At 46.3% G+C, this 20,912-nt stretch overlaps 1 protein-coding gene across 4 annotated transcripts in view; it reads right to left on the reverse strand.

The window, feature by feature from the left end:
- DPYD (dihydropyrimidine dehydrogenase) overlaps window positions 1-20,912 on the reverse strand; it is a 520,906-nt gene that overhangs the window by 96,599 nt on the left and 403,395 nt on the right. For all 4 annotated transcript variants that reach the window (XM_088673792.1, XM_035123774.3, XM_088673794.1 and 1 more), the window contains 2 exons: window positions 6,712-6,832; window positions 4,195-4,314 (listed from right to left, as the gene is read on the reverse strand). In XM_088673792.1, coding sequence (XP_088529918.1) covers window positions 4,195-4,314; window positions 6,712-6,832 — 241 coding nt within the window. The remainder of the gene's footprint in view (window positions 1-4,194; window positions 4,315-6,711; window positions 6,833-20,912) is intronic.

Genomic DNA, 20,912 nt, shown 5'->3' on the forward strand with positions numbered 1-20,912 from the left:
GATGGTAAGGACCTTTCCTTGTCTTATCCATCCCTGGCAACCTGCCACGGGGGTTGGTTCCTCTGCAGCCTGACACTGGGGCATTTCCAAGACAGATCTTTTCATACATGACTGAAACTCCAATTCCTGGGTCAACTTGGTCCAGCAGTGAACCTGACTCATGCTCAGAGGCACAGTCTTGCGCCCAACATTGAGGGGACCCAGCAGCGCACACTCCTCTGATGTCTCGTATGCAACGCATGTACATCGTCGGGAGGAGGCTGAGCCCAGAGCCCAGCACCATGTGGCTTCAATGCTGGCTCCTCCACTCTCAGGCTCAGGAGGAGCTAGCCACTGATATTCTACCACGCTCAGCCTCCTCCGCCCTCTCAACATTGGGCCCCTTGCCAACAAATATTGAGGGGGCTGAAGACCCCTTCATCCCACCTGTGTTCAGACCTGAGCAGGCCCCAGTCTGACGGTGGCTTAAAAAAAAATCACAGGTATGCAAACAACCCTCAGTATTTCCTGGGGAGGAACCCAATTGGCTTTGGCCAGAACTTAAAGAGTCCTACATTAGCCAGGTACCAGAAGACTGGTGAGTAAAGTAAGCACTTTCAGAACACCCGTCTGCTCCATCAGAAACAGAACTTTTGAACAGATTTCTCCTTGGGTGGAAATCTACAGCACTGCTAGTGTTGTTTGTTCCTCACCACTCAAGCTGCAGTGCCAAAGGGAGTGAGCCTGGCACTCTACACCCTCCTCCTCCTCCTCCTCCTCCTCCTCCTCCTCCTCCTCCTCCTCCTCCTCCTCCTCCGGCTTATATATACTGCAGCAAACTGGCTCTTTGGCACATACCAAGCAACAATCTTGCCTTCATTCTTCCCAAATTACTCCTGCACTGAGTCAAAGACTGGGATTATAGGGAGGAAATAATCAAGGTGGGATGAATGCCCTAGCTTGCAGCACAGGTGGCCATCAGTCTGCGATCTACATGTGCATACAACAGCAGGAAGGGAGTCTCACTAACCTCATGGACACAGCAACCCTTGCAGAAGTTTAAAATGTTCTCTCTGTCTATTCATGTGAGCCGGTGCTTGGGGGACAGCCAGGAGAACTCACAGGAGCAAGAAACATGAAGTATTAACAAGTTCTACTAAGCATAGTGGCTTTGTGTCTCTTGACGAAGATAGCACACACATTTTCATACACAGGTATCCTAAGGGGTGAAGTTTCTTCTGGCTCTCATACTGGAAAAGCGAAAAGCCAGACCCTAGTAAAAGCTGAAGTCCTGGGCATCACAAAGAGCCTGAGCTAATAAAGGCCAGAAGGCTTATACCCAGATCCATTCCTTGCAGCAACACTTCAGAATAGGCAGAGCATGTTTGTTTGTTTTTGGCATTTAGATATTGCCCTTTCGGCACAAGGTCTCTCAGAGCAGCTTAAATAATCAGTATTAAAGCAGTCCCTCCTCTCAGGATAGCAATCTAAATGACATGACACGCAAGGAAAAAAGAATGGGAGGGAGGAGGGGAAAGCAAGCACAAGCTCTTAAAGTTACACCTGAATAACTATTTGTCTCTCTTCGGAATTGGTTTACCCCTAACCAGAATTTGGATGTTTTTAAATGAAGTTAATTAAAATCTAGGATAACTTTTTTCTGAAAGCTACCATGCTTAAGAGCTGAATGGATGAGCTGATCCCCTGCTTATCACTCTCCCATTCAGTGGTATGTGGTCAGTGGACTAGGGGGAGTCTAGGCCAGCCCCCTACAGGGTCGAAGGACGAACCGCCCCCTGGTGCGGGATGTCGGGGGTGGGGCAAACCACCCAGTGTGCATGTGTGTGTGTCGCTATGTACTGCACATGCACAAGCCATTCTGTACCGAGCGTGCGCCGTATTTTTGGTGGCGGGATCCTCTGCTTGTGGCTGCAGCGGCCACTGAGGGATCCTGCCACCGTCCTTAAGGTGCCTGAGCGCCGTACAGATGGCAGTGGAGGGTGCAGCCACGAGCGGAGGATTCTCCACATGCGCAATGGCAGCGGCTCGTGTTGTCACACCCGGGGGAGCGGGTAACTCCCCCGCGGGGTGCCTTCTTGTCTCCCCCTCAGAGATGGCATCAGGGGCAGACTGGCCCCCTGCCCCCTTCCTCCGCCACTGGTCCCCTAAATGTTCCCCTGGCACCTCCTTTCCAAAGCCCGGGAAGCTTCTGCTTGGATTAGGGAGGGAAGATCGATTCTCACACACATGACACTAGGACGTCAAGATGCCATGCATGTAACGTCTCCCTGCCCATCGCCTTCGCAAGCTGGTGGCTCTGGCCCTAAATGTTCCCCTACGAAAAATTTCACCACAAACCACACTGGTCCCATTGAAAACAATGGGACTTGAAATGCTTAAGCTTGGTTGTCCTACTTAATTTTGCTCTCCCACTCTCCTCCCCTGTAAATGCTGAACATTTAAAGCCTTGCTACAAAAGAAATGGAAAGGGCGGAAGGCTGTCTATTGTTGTTTTCAATACTCTTTTTAAGTTTAGCTTCGAAAATCTCTCACCCTTTTTTCACAGATCAGGAGGGTTCCAGTTGTGAGTGATATTCCCTTGCTCCCCAAAGAGGTGAATTTCCAACCATGAAAGCAGAGCTTTACTATGGAAATGGGGACAGGCCTGGAAAAGCGCAAGGAGTCCAGGTACTGCTGTAATCTGTACTATACACATACTTAAAATTTGTGCCGTAGAGGACACGCTTTTCATCATGCAGCAATTTTACAGTTTTATTGGTCTGACATTGCCATGAAGGAATTCAGAAATGGCAGCTTAAAATGAAAGAAGGGGGGGGGGGAGAGAAAATACCACCGAACGGTGTTACTTATATAAAATACTACTGCAATAGTTCTTTTATTAATTTTTAATGTGCAGCACCCTCTGTGACCTCTTTTATTCTTTTGCTGTCAACATGGCAGACTGGGAAAAAATTGAAGCGGGATAATAAAGCCTAGGAAGTCCTTAAACCCCAAGAGAACGGTTTCCTCTTCCTCTCCTGTCCGTCTGTCTGCGTCTCAGTCTCTTTGCGCACACTTGACGTGCACAGAGATTAAACCGAATGGCTCTATTTTTGCCTCAAGCTAATGCCTTTCTTTACATTTCTATATTTACTTTAAATACTGCCTATTAAGCACAAAAGTGTATTTATCTGTGCAAGGCTATGGACCAATTTACTGCAGTAAACGATTTCCATACATTTATAAGTCAATTAAAACACACACACACACACACACACACACGACACACGCAGCAAGATAATCGCCACAGGACAGCCTTCCTGTTTTTAACACACAATAGAACTACATGAAAGAAAGCTGTTTCCTTTTGTCTGTCCGGCCTGATTCAGCTGCATTTTGCTTGAACAGTGGGGCACCATTATGCGATGAATATTTACCACTGTTTATATCTCCAAGGAGACTAATCTCCATACCACTACAGTCCAGAAGCTCACGGCATTTTCTCGGCAGGACCGGGTTCATGTTGTCACAGCAACTGAGGGCACGGGGTCAAACAGATTAATCCATCAGTGAAAATAAAGCGTGGCACGGGTGTACCACAACTCCCCCCACGCCTCAGACAGAGGGTTTAAAATCATGTTTTGTGCCGGCACCCACTGTAGTGTGTGTGTGTGTGTGTGTGTGTGTGTGTGTGTGTCACAAAGGAGTGAGACAGAGAAAAAATTAAATTGGGGAGTGTGGTTTCACATCCCTGGGGGAGCCACTTATGGAAACATGGCGGGAAGGTGGATTTCAAGAGGGAGACAGATGCCAAGTGCAGCACATAAAGAAACTCCCACGATGCAATGGGAGTGCTTGTATTTTCCTCTCGTGGTGCCCTTTGATTAGCCTCTGTCTAACATGTGGCCTGACAACTGTGACAGAATGAAAAATTCCAGGAAAACTGTGGGTCATGAGAGAAAAGAGATTTCCCCCTTCCTCGGGGTTGACCCTATCACTGCCTTTCGTTGCAGTGTTTCACCATTAAGGAAAGGGCAGCCCCAGAGTGTTCACACTCAATCTGCTCCATCTGTCATGACTATTAGGGAACACACTGGCCAGCAAAAAAGCGTGGAGAACAGAGCAGGCACAACGCCCCTAGCCGTGCTGCAAGTACTGCCTGATCTTTCGCTGGCCCCAGAGGAGGTGTTTTCGCCGGGAAGGGGCAACACTTACCTGACACTCCGCCGTAGGTAGTCTTCTTCCCCAGCCCGACAGCTGGCCAAGGTGTGCCATCTGCTCTCAGTCCCATCATCCCTGACACGGTGTTGGTGGCTGTAACACCATCTGCGCCACCTGAGGACAAATTTAGGGACAGACGTAATAAGCTGGAAAAGAGATGCTGGAAGTTATCCCACAGCGGTAGCGCAAGAAGACCATAAAGCTAAGTCAGCCTTTCTTTCTAGCCGTAATCTACCCTCAACCAATTCGTTGTCCTCATATCATTTTTTAATAAAAAAAAACTTACAAATTTGGAATTTATAGAGTGCATTTCAAATATCCCAAGGATGTCACACATAGTAATCTTTACAGCAGCTACACTTGTCATGGAGCAGGGATTGCTTGCAGCTCCTGGCTAGTGGCTGTGGTCAGAGAAGGGTTGTGGCTCACTGGTAGAGCACACACATGCAGAAAGTACCAGATCCATTCCCCAATATCTCTGGGTAGGACTGAGAAATAGCTCTGCCTGAAATTCTGGAGAGCTGCCATCAGTCAGTGGAGAAATACTGAGCTAGATGGACCCAGGTCTCACAAGGAAGGTTCCTACCGTATGTTAAGCGCACACCTGATAACAAACCCATGTTTATTTTGATGTTCTGCTGGAAATGGTCCAAAAAACCAGAGGGATGCAACCAGGGAACTCTCTGTGCTCTGGCCTTCTCAAGCGGCCTTTCAGGGAGTACACTATTGTCCAATTCCAATATAAATCAATCCCCCCCCAAACAACAACAACAACAACAACAACAACAACAACAACAACAATGGAGAGATACCTACAAGGGGAATACATGTGAATTTTATAAAATCTTTCTCTGAGCAAATGATGAGTGCTTATGAAGGGTTGCAATAGGATTAACCAAAATAGCGTGGTTTTACCTAATTGTTTTGACTGGACATTCACACAAGGGCTTAACCTTTGACCGCAGTTTACGCATAGACAATCTGATGAATTTAAAGATTATTTCATGTTTTCTGGATTTTATGCTGGAAATTGACTGCATGGCTGAATCTTCATGCAATCATATGTTAGCCCCCCACCCCTAGTGGCCAATTGCATAGGAGATGGAGGGAGGCGTGCTGGGTGAGTGTTGAGGAAAGCTATAAATTTACAGTTCTATTTTTCCATGCACAAACACAATGATACTACCCTGGCCATGGCTAAGTTCCTCTTGGAAGTAAAAAGAAATAGGAACCTACATGTTCTGCATAAAACATTGAGACCGCATTGGAACCCTTTCCCCGTATTTCTGTTTTATTTTCCTTTTGAAGATGTTTTTGTGGGTCTTTGGACTGAAATAAAGAATGTGTGTATATCCTCCATGCTGTCCCTTTGTTTAAACAGGATATGGAAACCAATAAGAGCTAGCCTTTTTAAGGACAAAATATATTGTCTAAGAAACAATCTGATTATCATTTGCATCAAACAAGCAACGATTTACAAATTTGTGTTTTCCTTGAATAAAACAACCATAACCAAAGCAATCTGGATTTTCTTTTTTTTGGGGGGGGGAGGTTTCATGTATCTCAAAAGGTTTAGTGCATCAGTTTCTGCTCATGAGTTATATGTTAGCTGGGTCTTCATGAAGTGGAAGAATCTCTCATCTGCTCCATGCTGGCATCTAAACCATGTGATTCTCTGCCCCCCCCCCCTTTTTAAGGAGAGAAAAGAATGCTATGAGCCAGGAATGCATGTTATCATATATCAGCTTGGGGTGCTTGGTATATATGTGAGGGCATCTGCATGGCAGAGGAAAGCAGGCCCAGAAGCAGGGATTGGCATGATTAGACATCTGCTTAAGTCCACATCCCAGTGAGGGCTCCACTATCTAGCCCCCCCTTTAGATCTGCTCCTCTTCTTCCTCACCATCACCGCCCGCTTGCTCACCAGCCCTCCCCTTCTGGTCCAAATGGAGTAAAGCAAATGAGCAGTGGTGAAAAATAAGGAGGAGGAGTTGCCACAACCCTGCCTGACAAATGAGAGCAGGCGGCAGGAATGGTGAGGAGGAGGAGCAGCATCTAGTGGCGCAGGCAGTCAACCTGGTGCCCTCAATATATTTTGGGCTACGACTCTCACCAGCCCTAGCTAGCATGGCCAAATAGTCAGGGAAGCTGTGAGTTTCGGGTGGACACCAATTTGGGGAAAGTTGCACTAAGGGATTGAGACTTGCACAGAGAACAGGATGGACTGAGGGTGCCTTGCCCCCCCTCCCACCTCAACCCCCCCCCAAAAGACAGCCCTGGAGAAGAAAAGAGGACACGACCTCCTTCACTAGGTGAAGGCCCAGATAATGTATGAACCAGTGCCATCCCTTCACATACGTTTCTCAGTGAGGAAAGAAGGCAAAAATGAAAATGGCAAATGTCTCATGTCCTTTAGTAGATTTCTCTTGCTACAACGCCACTTACATGTCCTGATTAATCAAGCTGTGAGCTTATATGACAGGTAGATGCCAAAACATCTGAGCTTGTTACCTTCTCGGGAAGCCCTTGCAATGCTCACAATATCCGTGACATTTGGGGTCAGCTTGGCAAAGAAAGGAATCCGAACAGCTTGCCTCACCCAGCGACAGATGTTGCGCACCAGCTCTGGATCCTGTTCAAATAGGTCAGATAAATACAGTGCATAATTAAAAGTAATGTGATCAAAACTTTCCAACAATCTGCTTGCTGAATCTGTGGCTTGCTGAAATGATACTTAGATGCTCTGCTTTGCCTCATTATCTTAAGCTGCATCTGCATTCCTTCTTCCCAGTCCAAGGCAGCAGGAAAAGAATGTCTGCCATATATCTCATACCTAAAAATAAAACTTAAGAGGGCTGGCAGTATGATGTAGAATTGCTCAAGCTATCACTGTGGACAGCCAGAAGTATCCCCTGGTTGAATGCTTCAAAACTGTGTGGATTGTCCTGGAAGGGAAACAAGTGCATGGTCTAGGGCTGGGGCTGTTTTGGGGGGTGGGGGTGGGGGGGAAAGGGGCTTTCAAAAATGTGAGCCTCCCCTTTGAAAAAAAACAACACAAAACCTTATGACCCATTTTAAATGAATCTAGAACCTGTGTTGATCCTTGAAGTGGGTTGCAGTGGGTCACAAACACCAATGTCCCTCCCCTGCAATTCTTCTCTCTCACACAGCCACTTTGCAAGGGTCAAATAGTGCACTGAAAAGCACTTGGATATCTGGATTTATTCTTTAACATGACTGGATTTCATTTTATTAAAATGGCGTAATAAGTCGGGCAGCTTTAATTTAACCATATAAGATTGTTTGTACGTAGGATTTAGCTGTTTTGCACCGAGGAATTATGATGAGCTGCACATATACCACAGAAAGGTTAAACGCCACAAATAGGAAGAGAACGTCTTTACCATGGCTGCACCATGGGTGAGCAATTCCACAGCAATGCATAAGTCCAAGCAGAATGAAACCTTAACCGCAGGCAAAAACATCTCGTACCAAACTGAAACAAAAAGTCAAAGGCATTTCGCCTACTCGGACTATTTATATTTTGATTATTCTGTAGCCCAGAGCCAGCCAACTGGTAGACCCTTGGAGGGGTATGGACCCAAACATGACTATATCTATTTTTATCCGCCCTCCATGGGAGTAGCCATTTTTATTCAAAATGTTTCCCCACTGTTCCAATTTTAAGAAAACAAAGAAAAGTAACCAAGATGTATGAAATTCCACACTTGTGGTTACACTTCAAAATTCCGTATGAACCTGTATGCAACCTGTACATCTAGGGCAGGGATCAGGGATCTGTGGCGCTCTAGGGGATGTTGGACTTTAGCTCTCATTAGCCTGGCAAATGGACAGGGATAGTGGGAGTTGCAGTCCAATAGCAGCTGCAGGGCCATAGGTTCCCCATCCCTGCTGTAGGTAATGCTATTCCTGAGTACAGGTGATTTTGAACAGTGAGCCCCCTACTACTAAGCAGAAATTTGTTTTCAGGTCTGGTGCCAGCACATGGAATCCTACCAGGGCTTAAATCCTGCCACATAAGGCACTGGGTGGCTACAAGCTGCCACCTTAAATTTCCCACAATGCAGCATTCTGTGGCACTGTGAGAAGTCTAAAACAGTGCCACTACCATTGGTGACTTGGGACCCAGGTGGCGCTGTGGTTAAACCACTGAGCCTAGGGCTTGCTGATCAGAAGGTCGGCGGTTCGAATCCCTGTGACGGGGTGAGCTCCCCCGTTGCTTGGTCCCAGCTCCTGCCAACCTAGCAGTTCGAAAGCATGTCAAAATGCAAGTAGATAAATAGGAACCGCTACAGCGGGAAGGTAAACGGCGTTTCCATGTGCTGCACTGGTTTGACAGAAGCAGCTTTGTCATGCTGGCCACATGACCTGGAAGCTGTACGCCGGCTCCCTCGGCCAATAATGCGAGATGAGCACGCAACCCCAGAGTCGGTCACGACTGGACCTAATGGTCAGGGGTCCCTTTACCTTTACCTTTACCATTGGTGAAGTACATTTCCGCCCAGCCCCAACATAGAAGGGGGTACCATGAAGGGCACTTTCCCACCGGGCTGTGAAAGCTCAGACTGCTCCTGTTTATAGCGTTATTTGTTCAGCGGTCAGTTTGTGAGCGGGGTGGGAAGACACTTCATACCCAAGGACCCCGGTCTGGAGCATACAGTGGTCCCAGAGAACTATCCCGGAGGTAATCAACGCCATTTGAGCCACAGGAGTCTCCAATAAACTAAACAACATGAGTTGACAAAGATGTATTAAGCCATCCCCCCCCATACCTCCCTCCCCCCAAAAGCTCCTAAGCACAGTTATTTTGGAGAGGTCAAATGGTTTTTCTGAACACTCATCTCCTTTGAAGAACGGTTCAGGATGACAAAAAGCTAAATGGGGAAGAAGAAGAAAATCAACTCGATCTCTTTAAAGCTAGAAATAGAAGTCTTCAAGCACTTACTGCCCTCGTGGGACAGCCATCTTTTAGAGGACAATCAGCTATCTGTTCTATTGATAATGGCTCTATAGTAGTAATGCTCTTTGATTCCAGAGCATGGAACAGTCTTTCACTTTATTACTCTGTAATAAGTTTCTCCCTCTTGTGACAGCTACCGATAATGCCTTTTGATACATTATGTTGAAATCAGCAACACCGACTTCGTGACTAATATGATCTTAATGACTTAAAAAATTCTTAGGAGAATGATAACTAATTTATCCCAAAACAAACCGTATGAGTGCGTGAGTCGTGTGTCACAGCTAGATCCTTTCCTATAATTATTTACATGTATTCCTTCCATGTTCTTTGCTGAAGATAATTAAATTTGGCTTGGTGTGTCCTCTGTTCCTGGGTTCATGCTTAAGCACTTTCCTCCTTAACCTTGGCTTAGGTGTCACATTGCCCTGAGCTAAAGGACGAGGGAAGGAAAAAACAAACAAACCCAGGTGTGAGCTCTTCTCTGGGATCCAACATGTCTTGGTAAGCCGTACTTTTGGGCTTGCCGTGCTGTGCAAACCTGGCCACTGCAATCCTAACCTGATAAAACCATCATTTATCAGACCAAGAAAGACGTTTGTATTGAACAGATGTTAACATTTTAAGTGCAGCGGAAATAGCTCAAATGAGCATATCTGTTTTCAGGGTAGTCAACGTATGTCAAACCACTTCCATCACATTTAAATATTATGTCTGCGCCTTCAGCCTGAGGTAAGCATCACTATATTTAAACCACTGCTGGCTGACTTACAGTGCAGAGCGTTATCTTGAAATATTCTGATAATGGAGCATCCATAAATAATAATGTGTTCCATTGCTTGTCCTTGCATGTGTCTTGGGTTATTCCTCAGCAATGCACCTTCCTCTGTATTGAATTAAGAGATTTCTTTGCTAAGGTTTCAATGGAGAACAGCCTGTGCGGTGGTGCTTTTGACGGTTGAGAACAGCCTGTGTGGTACCATTGTGAAGAGACACTTAAGTCAGAGTAGTGTGGTAGATACAGGGAAGACTGTAGAGTGCTGGGCTTGCATTGTAACAACAACAACAACAACAACAACAACAACAACCCGCCCAGCTGGCTGGGTTTCCCCAGCTACTCTGGGCAGCTTACAATAGAAATAATAATAATAATAATAATAATAATAATAATAATAATAATAATAATAATAACCCGCCCAGCTGGCTGGGTTTCCTCAGCCACTCTGGGCGGCTTCCAATAGAATTGATGATGATGATGATAAAGCAGCGATAAAACATCAGACATTAAAAACTTCCCTAAACAGGGCTGACCTTACAGGATTATTTCGAGGACAAAATGGGCCCAATCGTATAATATACTGGATTTCTTGGAGGAACAGTGAGGTGCAGTTGCTAATAATAAGAACAACCATAATTCAAGAGCACTACTATCCACAGAGGCTCGTTTTCTATTTTACCCATTTCACAACAAAATGTTTACCATGTGCAGTTATAATTCCCAGGAAATTTCTGGAAAAGGAAACCGAGCGCTTCCCACTTAGGAATAATGGTGGATATGAGCAGAGCTTAAAGAGGAGGATGTGTTATGCTTTTGATCCGCTGCTCCCGTTTAGCAAAAACTTCAGGGGTATTTCCCTTCCCCCCCCCTGTTGTGTTTTGAACGCTTTAATAATTAATCACAGGCATTCAAAGACACATGCCATGTACATCGGCAGGGCCTAAGGTGTATTTACATGAACGATGCCCCTCCCAGACTTAGGTCTGCACATTTCTAGCTACCGTGTTTCCCCTTTTTTAAGACACCGTCTTATAACTTTTTTCTCTCAAAAAAACACAGGGTGGCTTATTTTCAGTGGGATGTCTTATTTTTTATTATGGTTTTTACTTTACGGTCTCCTCGGCCGGGCCGCTGGCTCGGGGCACTGCTGGGCTCTCTGAGTGCTCGGCGCTGCAGCAGCCGCCAGTTCCACTCACCATTGTCCACAGATACCAGATTCCCATGCCCTGGCCCAAATGGCAATGCTGCTTATTCAAAGGGTTGTCAGAATTGTGTTTTTATCTTTTGGAAATCCAGCCATTAGGCTAGCTTGTGTCTTAAATTTCAACTTCAGAATGATTTGGCTTGAGACCTGTTCTGAGGAAGGAGAAGGGCATCAGCATAATTTTATGAGCAATTGTTAGATATGTTCACTTACGGGGATACTGTATGGGATTGCAGACTTTTGTTTTGAAAAACAATAGCCCTCGAGACAGGGCTGGAAGACAGAGCCAGGGCAGATAGAGCAGAAGCAGAGTCTGGAAGTATCCCACTGACTGAAAAAGAGCAAGTTTAGAATCTACCAGATCAGAATGCAGCTGCCTCCAGAAGGTCAGGTAGCTCTGTAAATTGGAGGTTTTAAAAGACACCCCAGTTGTCACCAGAACTGGGTATCTCAATACAGGAATGCCTGAGCAGGGACCACAGAAATACTGGGCTAGCAAGCCACACTTGGCCCTCGTCAGGGGCAAACTCATCCTTTGAAGCAGACACACTCTGCTGTGGTATGGATGAGTGCCCCCATGGCACTTTCTGCTGGGGAAAACAACAGAGGCTGGAGTGCCGTGAAGCACACTTGTCTGCAGCAAGAGCCTTACAAGCCAAGGGAAAGCATGCGCTTGTTTTGCTCTGGGCGGCGGGATGGCAGGTGTCCTCGGCTGGGCGGAGGCGAGGCCGTTGGCTCCGGCACTCCGCCCGGCGCTGCTGGGTTCTCCGAGCTACTGGGCGCTCCGTGCGCTCCAGCAGCCGGTTCAGGGCGGCGGGATGGCGGGCGTCCTCGGCTGGGCGGAGGCGGGGCCGTTGGCTCCGGCGCTCCGCACGGCGCTGCTGCGTTCTCCGAGCTGCTGGGCACTCCGCGCACTCCAGCAGCCGGTTCAGGGCGGCGGGATGGCGGGCGTCCTCGGCTGGGCGGAGGCGAGGCCGTTGGCTCCGGCACTCCGCCCGGCGCTGCTGGGTTCTCCGAGCTGCTGGGCGCTCCGCGCGCTCCAGCAGCCGGTTCAGGGCGGCGGGATGGCGGGCGTCCTCGGCTGGGCGGAGGCGGGGCCGTTGGCTCCGGCGCTCCGCCCGGCGCTGCTGGGTTCTCCGAGCTGCTGGGCGCTCCGCGCGCTCCAGCAGCCGGTTCAGGGCGGCGGGATGGCGGGCGTCCTCGGCTGGGCGGAGGCGAGGCCGTTGGCTCCGGCACTCCGCCCGGCGCTGCTGGGTTCTCCGAGCTGCTGGGCGCTCCGCGCGCTCCAGCAGCCGGTTCAGGGCGGCGGGATGGCGGGCGTCCTCGGCTGGGCGGAGGCGGGGCCGTTGGCTCCGGCGCTCCGCCCGGCGCTGCTGGGTTCTCCGAGCTGCTGGGTGCTCCGCGCGCTCCAGCAGCCGGTTCAGGGTGGCGGGATGGCAGGCTTCCTCGGCCGGGTGGAGGCGAGTCCGCTGGCTCCGGCGCTCCACTCGGCACTGCTGGATCCTCCAAGCTGCTGGGCGCTCTGTGCACTCCAGCAGCTGGTTCAGCGCCGTGGGATGGCAGGCCTCCTTGGCCGGGTGGAGGTGAGGCCGCTGGCTCCGGCACTCCGCCCGGCGCTCTGAGTTGCTGGGCGCTCCGCGCTCCAGCAGCCAGTTCTGGGTGGCGGGACAGCATGCAGGCCTCACCCTCCTGCTGCTGCCACAGCTGGCGTGCTAGGTCCCGCTGGCTGGCTGGGGCGCTTGGCGGTCTCGCTCCACATGTCATGGGTGTATGTCTTATTTTCGGGGTATGTCTTATGTTTTGCAAAAGCTTAAAAATCCTGCCATGGCTTACTTTATGACTATGTCTTAAAAAAGGGGAAACACGGTAATAAAAATGGTGATCTCCCCTGCACATGCAGCTTTCATGAAATATTCATGAGAGTTGCACCGGCATTTCGAAAGCAGCTGCATCCTTGCGACTTCCATTGCTCGCTTATGAATATCCTGATGGGACCCACTTTAGAAGAGAGAGAACCTCCAGAAGGTACAAATCATACAGGCTCTCGTGATAATTTTCTCCAGCTTAGGCATTTTAACAATAATGGGGAGAATATCTGTATTATAAGCAAAGCAGCATGTGCCGTGCCAACATTATCTTTCTCTCTCTCCCGTCATCCCAACACAAGGAAGCTTTTCGAAACAGAATCTGGAAGATGCAATTTTGTTTATTTCCACCTGCCTAGAAGTGTCAGTGGTCTACCTGTTCAAAGGAGTCAGCGGTTCAAAGCTTTTTTATTATTATTTAAAGGATGTATTCCTAGACCTCTTTGAAATTGCCAAAGTAGGTCTTTGGATTCAGGCATCCGTGTCGTAGAGACAGAGATGAATTAATTTGTCCATTTCAGCTTCTCTCGGTTTTTCGTTTTTCCAATTTTAAGTTGAGTTTTCCACATTTCCCCGTCAGTTTGTGAATTTTATTTAAAGACTTCTTGAAAATTCAACAGGATTGTAGTGTGAATTTCTTTTTTATATCCATGTTCATATGCTATTTTGCCTTCCATGCACATTTTTGCAAGGCATTTCCCTACAATATTTTGCATTTCTGCATATCATTTTCAATAACATATGCATTTTTATATACGTTACTTGGCTAGATAGCTGCATTGCAAAATACAGAGATGTACAAATTTCGAAGGGCAGCTGTTTTTCCGTATGGTTTTGGAAAGTCCAAATTAGGTAGGTTCACCTTCAAATGTGAATCCAATCAAAAATTCTCTCCCTATAATTGTGAAATCAATTGATTTTCTTCTCCCATCTCCACATGGCCATGGAATTGCTGAAGTCGAAACAGAGTTAGCACCACTATAGCAGCATGAAGTAAGTTGCTCTACAGAAATAATACCTTGTACAAAGCCAGAAGACAGAGTAAAGAATTTGCTGCCACTTTTTCTCACAACTAATGTTATCAAGGCTACACTGATTTCTCCTCATTCATATTCAGTTCCTTAGCAAGTGTCTCAAATTAGCCCTCGTACCTGAGATAGCAGATTTTCATCAGCTTGCAAAAATGTGAATGATGACACAAAATGGATGAAAATTGATTTGCTTTATCAAATACTGATTTACTTTATTTCTCTAATGTACAGTTTGCTGTTTAATGTAGCTAGGACTTTGCAGAGATTCCAGGTAATAATAATAATAATAGTAATAATAATAATAATAATGATGCAAGAGTGAGTGGATGGATAGAGAGATACAGCTGAAAAGGTGTGCACAGAATCTGCTCCTGTATACTTGTTTGAGAGCCTGGTTTACAGACCATAGCTCCCCAAGAGAGCATACATCCTTCAGACATAATCCCCCCCTTTAAAAAAATTAGGGAATTAATTAGGTCTAGGGGGATGTACCAAGGCAACCATGGCTACCTGCTAACCATTGTTCACAACTAAACAATTCATAAGCACCAGCATTAGCTACAGTTAAGACCAGGGGACCCCAAACTAAGGCCTGGGGGCCGGATGCAGCCCAATCACCTTCTAAATCTGGCCCGCGGATGGTCCGGGAATCAGCATGTTTTTACATGAGTAGAATGTGTCCTTTTATTTAAAATGCATCTCTGGGTTTTTTGTGGGGCATAGGAATTCGTTCACCCCCCCAAATATAGTCTGGCCCCCACAAGGTCTGAGGGACAGTGGACCGGCCCCCTGCTGAAAAAGTTTGCTGACCCCTGGTTAAGACTAATGGTGATTTTCTATAAACCAGAACCTGAAAACTGTAGCTAGAAGTGGATATCCGATCTTGCATCAGCCTTCAGTAAACAGTGAACATAAGTTAATGATATACTGTGCTTATTATTATTATTATTATTATTATTATTATTATTATTATGGCATGGAAGCTACATCTTGATGGCACAATTACATGCCACAAAGGCACATGTGTGACTGAGCCCACCTACTCTGCCGCCCCCAGTGGCCTGATTGCACTGGGTAGCTACACGAGACAGAGCCTTCTTAGTGGCAGCACCTGGATTGTGGAACTTTCACCTGGCTTCATCATTACTGGTGTTCAACTGGCACATTAAGACCTCACAGAACACTTGGGACCGGAGGAACCAATTTCTGCTTTATGTTCTTATTCAACTTCTTTGTTTTATAGATGAGTGGTCACAGGGAGAAAAGGGAGACGACTGAGAGGAGGGGCTGTCAAAAGCTGAAGAGGCAACATGGCTTTGTGTGAAGGGAGAATCTGTGGCAGAGAGAAGCCCAGAAGCAGGAGCGTGGGGTGAGGGAGGCCCAGAGGCAGAGATGAGTCAGGCTGGTGAAGAAGCAAGGATGTCTTCCCCTCATGCTGCAATGATCTCCGCTCCTCCCTTGTCTCACAGGACCAGGTGAGGCATGAAGTACCAGCATAGTCTCAGATTACTTGTGAAAAACCCTGGAGAAGAGGAGACTTAGGTAGCTGTGGGAAGGTGGGGACCTTCAGTCTCCAAAACTGCATCTTAGCGACAAGACCTACCAAGGAAGAGGTGCTGTGCTCATTAGGCCTGGCACTCCTGAGCAGACCTTGTTTCCTTCACTTACTCTGTGTGACGTATTGCTGGCTGGCCGGCTGGCTCCTGACAGGTCACATTTGGTCCCCCCAGAACTGAAGTCTGCCACCCCTCAGTGCAGTGGCTAGAATGTCATCCTCTAACAAGGGAAACCAGGATTACCGTATTTTTCCGTGTATAAGACTAAATTTAAAGAAAATGAGGGGAGATGGCCCAAAATTGTTGAGCTTTTTAAAGGGGGAATTGCACGCATGCCATCACCCCAGCAAGGCCGTTGCTGGAGTTGGCAAAGTGGGCAGCTGCTTCCCACGCTACTGTGGCAGGAAGCTCTCTAGAGCGTGGGCTGCCAACCAACTGGCTGGTGGCGTCCCCTCCACGCTGCTGCAGAAAACACTCCCTAGCGCACACATCTCCCGCAGCTGCATGGGGGGGGGAGTTGAACACCCCTGCTGGCAGTGTGCAGCTCCCCCCCCCACGCCACTATCCATGTATAGGACGATCCCAGTTTTTTGACATGATTTTTGAGTCAAAATACCTTGTCTAATAGGAACGGTAAAATGCTACCACAGATCATGAAGTGATGACATTGGGCCAGTCTCCATCTCTCCTATCCTATCTCACAGAACAGGTAAAATGGGAGGAGAGAACCTTTAATAATGGGGGGGGAGCAAAGTAAATAATAAACAAATGCTTCCCTACAAGCAGGACTCTTTGTGTGGGTCTTTCCCAAGCAAGCTGCTTCACAACCAAAGAGATGGTAGTAATCAGATGGGAACAATGCACTCAAGTCACCTCTGCCCACCTTGCCACGTTATTCAGACATACAGCCTTGCATTGTGGGAATCACACCAATCAGAATTGGCTCTGACACTGCTAGGAGGATGTCTGATGTCTGATGAGGGTCTGAGCTGAATTGAAACAGGTTACAGTTTCACTAAAAGGGCTGCCCATCTGGAGTTTTACCGAGTTATCTAAGCTGGTTTATATTCCTTAGTGTAAATCTCTGTGAAGTCAAGGCTTTAACATACAAAAGACCGGTATTATGAAGACTGAAGATAGGAATGTAGCCTATAAAAGACCGTACCTTGGGGCACTCAAATTAAATTAAACAATGATCTTCTTTCTGCTCAGAATACCTGCGTGACTAGTAGTGTAATACAAATCCCTCCTTTATCCAAAACTCGGTGTTATGAGAGAGCCTTAGGCCTGTACTGCTTCTATTATATATAAAAATAAAAAGTTGAGGAAGCTTATGTGGAAAAGGTTGTTTTTTTAACTGCTTGGTATGCAAAACTTATTAGCTGCAAAAAAGGGGGGGACAGATGGGCATTTGCATTTGCAAAATCAACAAATGCAAACCACCCCAAAATGGCTTTACTTAATCAGGTTAAAGGATCTTAATGTTTGGGGTTGAACAACAAACAAACAACACTATAATAATTACAGCATAATTTATGCCTTGCCATATTGAAAATATATCTTGCTTTGGTTATCTCTCTCTCTCTCTTACTAATGACTGTTTATTGTAATCATAATTTTAAATTTGTAACATAGTTTCAGTCCAGGGAAATAAGTGGATGACCCTGAGGGCCAGGAGAGATTTACTGTAGCACAGAAATCTGCTAATTTGGCTTCCAGTACCCCTATTACTTTAGCTTCCTGTACCAAAATGCATTTAGCTTATGGATGCTGTTATATTCTGCTAATCAGTTCAGAAGCAACTGGCAGCAGCAGAACCACTGTGGATTAGGCTATATGATTCTCAGAGAAGGAATCAGATGTTCAACCCTTGTTTCCTCTCTCCCTTCCTATATCATCTTCATCTATTTAATGTAGTGCATATTATTAGTAGCATTAGTATTATTTCACTGCCAGAGACCATAAAATGGTCTCATGGTGACTTACAGAGAAAATCTAAAACAAGGACAAGAAACACAGTTACAATTAAAACACATAAGCCAAATAAATGTGATCCCATATTCATCCCCCCCCCCCCAAAAAAACAATTGTTCACAAACTCCACACCCTAGCATCATATAACCAGTGATTCCCATTCCACCCCCACCTCCCAGGCCACACTTTCAGAATAAATATTTGCTCGCCCCACACCACATTTTTTATTGATAAGAAATACATTGGGGGGGGCAACTCCCACCAGTGCTTGATTTATAACATAGAACACAAAGCTCATTAACCCCTTAGGGAATAATGAGTGTTGCGGAAGGGCCCAGCAGAAAAAGCCGGTGTGTGTATTAAAGGGTGGGTCTAAAAGTAAGGGAGATAAGGTAATTGGAGGGCTGAGTGTTGCTGGGGTAAAATGCATGTATCAGTTCTTTGATTGACAGGGTGAGTGTTTAAGACTCAGAGTTTTAGCTTCCAGTTTCACTTTTGCTAGCTGATTGAATCTCCCTCCCGCCCACCTCCTTTCCTTGGCAGGATTAGAGTGACCTTGCTTTGCCCTGTGGGGCCGCCTGTATTCAGGGGCCAGTAGGAATTTTGCCATTTGGCTGATTGGCTGTGGCCATTTGGTTTTTGCCTACTGCTCAGCAAATAGTCACAACTTGTTAGGTTGGCGGTTAGGCTTTGGTTGATAAATTTGGGAGGGGTATCGCATGGAGGTGCATGCCCCTCAGTGATGCTCTTATAGAAGTATTCCGTTAAAGGAATCCTGGGGCTCCGGGGCTCTCGTCCTTACACCCCCGCAATGGTGTAAGGCTGGGGCCAATACAGAGCACGAGCCTTGGGGAACATTTCTGGAGGAGGGGAGATGGCCTGGACTCAGCTGTCTCCTCCCCCATGGGGTGTTTACTTGACTTTCCTATCGTAGGAAAGCCAGAGCTGGTCCTGTCCCACCGTGGGGCAGAAGATTAACCAAAGCCCAAGGCCAACACTCAATTTAAAATTTGTAATTTAAATAAAGTTGTGGCCAAAATTATGCCAAAAACAAAACCTAAAATGATGTTTCTGTCTGAGTTATTGGGGGGAATTTTCTGGGGGGCCTCGGCACGCAACTACATTGTAATATGATCATAGGACTCCCAGAAAGTATAAAACAATGCAGCTATGTAAGAACATGGAACATTCCCAAAATATAATTAGAAATTATGTACCTTAAGAATGTAAACAAACTCAGTGAGAGATGTGAGCTTGCTTTTGCTGGGTAATCTCATTTACATTAGGTCTAATGTGAGACAAACAAACTCTCATCTCCTCATCAACACAAAGAAGCCTATGTCTTTTCTGATCTTTCATATTTGCCAGAGTTGAAGATCCTTGTTTGTGACAATATGTCATGGAGATACTGTTTCTGGTTGTGGATATGTGTACACTTCACAGACTCATGTGTAAACCAACTGACAGAGTATAATCAAATGATGCAACCAGGCCTATATCCTGAGGATAAAACTCCAGAGCATCCATTGTAAGCTTTTTAACACATAACTTGCATCTAAGGAAACATTCCACCCCAGCCCCCATTAGCCTCTAACAAATGCCCCACAGAATTATGCTATGTAGTTCTGGAAATACTTTGGCCACCTCATGAGAAGAGAAGACTCCCTGGAAAAGACCCTGATGTTGGGAAAGATGGAGGGCACTAGGAGAAGGGGACGACAGAGGATGAGATGTTTGGACAGTGTTCTCGAAGCTACCAACATGAGTTTGACCAAACTGCGGGAGGCAGTGGAAGACAGGAGTGCCTGGCGTGCTATGGTCCATGGGGTCACAAAGAGTTGGACACGACTAAACAACAACAACAACAACAACAACAACAACAACAACAACAACAGTTCTGGAAATAATGTTGACCTCACTGAAGAACATTCCATAGTTACTAGTTTTGGGAGGTTAACTGCATATTGAGTGTTTGAAAAATGTATTAATGCTTTATGCTTTTAACAACAGGTGCATTTTGGATTTATTGCACCTGCTCTGGAAACGTTAAGCTGTTTTTTCCAGTTAATATGTCTTGTGTGGATGACTCTGGGAAAAGGAAGTGTTGCTAGCTCTCGTATCCAACGGTAAAACCAAGAAATGGGGCCACTGTGCATTTAAAAAGATATCTAATCAGAACTTCTTTAGAAATTTATTAGCACAACGTTTGAAAGACATGCCTCTTCAGACAACTCTGCAGCCACTCCGCACCAGGAAAAGCTGAGAACCAAGTATGGAAAGTCAAGTAATATACACATATGCAAACCCTCCCAAACTTTTGAAAATAGGAGAAAAGCATGACTCTATCTGACCCCACCAAAGACATAGTTCTCTTAAACTACAGATAAGATGGAAAAATAATTATGATGATAATAATGGGTCTTGATTGAACCACTTCACACTATCAACAGGAGCTCGCATGACTGAAATTTAGGCTGCATCATGTAGTTTCCAAGTCACTGGAAATAATAGTTCCACTTTGCACTGCTCAAAGGGGGAAACAGTGTCTAGTTCTTGGCACCATAATTTAGGGAGGACATAATTTAGGGAGGTTCAGAGAATGGTAATGAATACTATCAGCAGTATGGAAAAAAAGTTGAGGACCATTAGGTCCAGTCACAGATGACTCTGGGGTTGCAGCGCTCATCTCGCTTTACTGGCCGAGGGAGCTGGCGTACAGCTTCCTGGTCATGTGGCCAGCATGACTAAGCCACTTCTGGCGAACCAGAGCAGCGCACGGAAACGCTGTTTACCTCCCCGCCTATTTATCTACTTGCACTTTGACGTGCTTTCGAACTGCTAGGTTGGCAGGAGCAGGGCGAGAAACGGAAGCTCATCCCATCGCGGGGATTCAAACCGCCGACCTTCTGATCGGCAAGCCCTAGGCTCAGTGGTTTAGACCACATCGCCACTCGCGTCCGCCACCTAGTCCTAGGGCAACCCATAAAGCCTCATAATATAATCAATAAAAATGCCAGAACAGCTTGCAGACAATTTCTAAAAGAGGCCAAGAAATTAACATATAATACAACAACCTAAAAACAAAAACATAATGGATATTAATATTAGTATCAAAGCTCCCATCTCTTGTCAGTAGTACAGGATCAGGCATGTGATAAGTACTCTGCTGTTTGTTTCCACCAAACTGCAAGCAATGCCAAAAAAGGGAAGAAGCAAAAGGCTTCGTTTTCAATTATTGCAGATCAATGCTTTCTAAGTGCCTTTCCACTATCTGCGTTCCACCTCTTAGATTATTCTTTGCCTTGTTCATGATGATACACCAA

This window comes from Zootoca vivipara, chromosome 7 (genome assembly GCF_965207765.1).
Source record: "Zootoca vivipara chromosome 7, rZooViv2.hap1.1, whole genome shotgun sequence".
Taxonomy (NCBI): domain Eukaryota; kingdom Metazoa; phylum Chordata; class Lepidosauria; order Squamata; family Lacertidae; genus Zootoca; species Zootoca vivipara.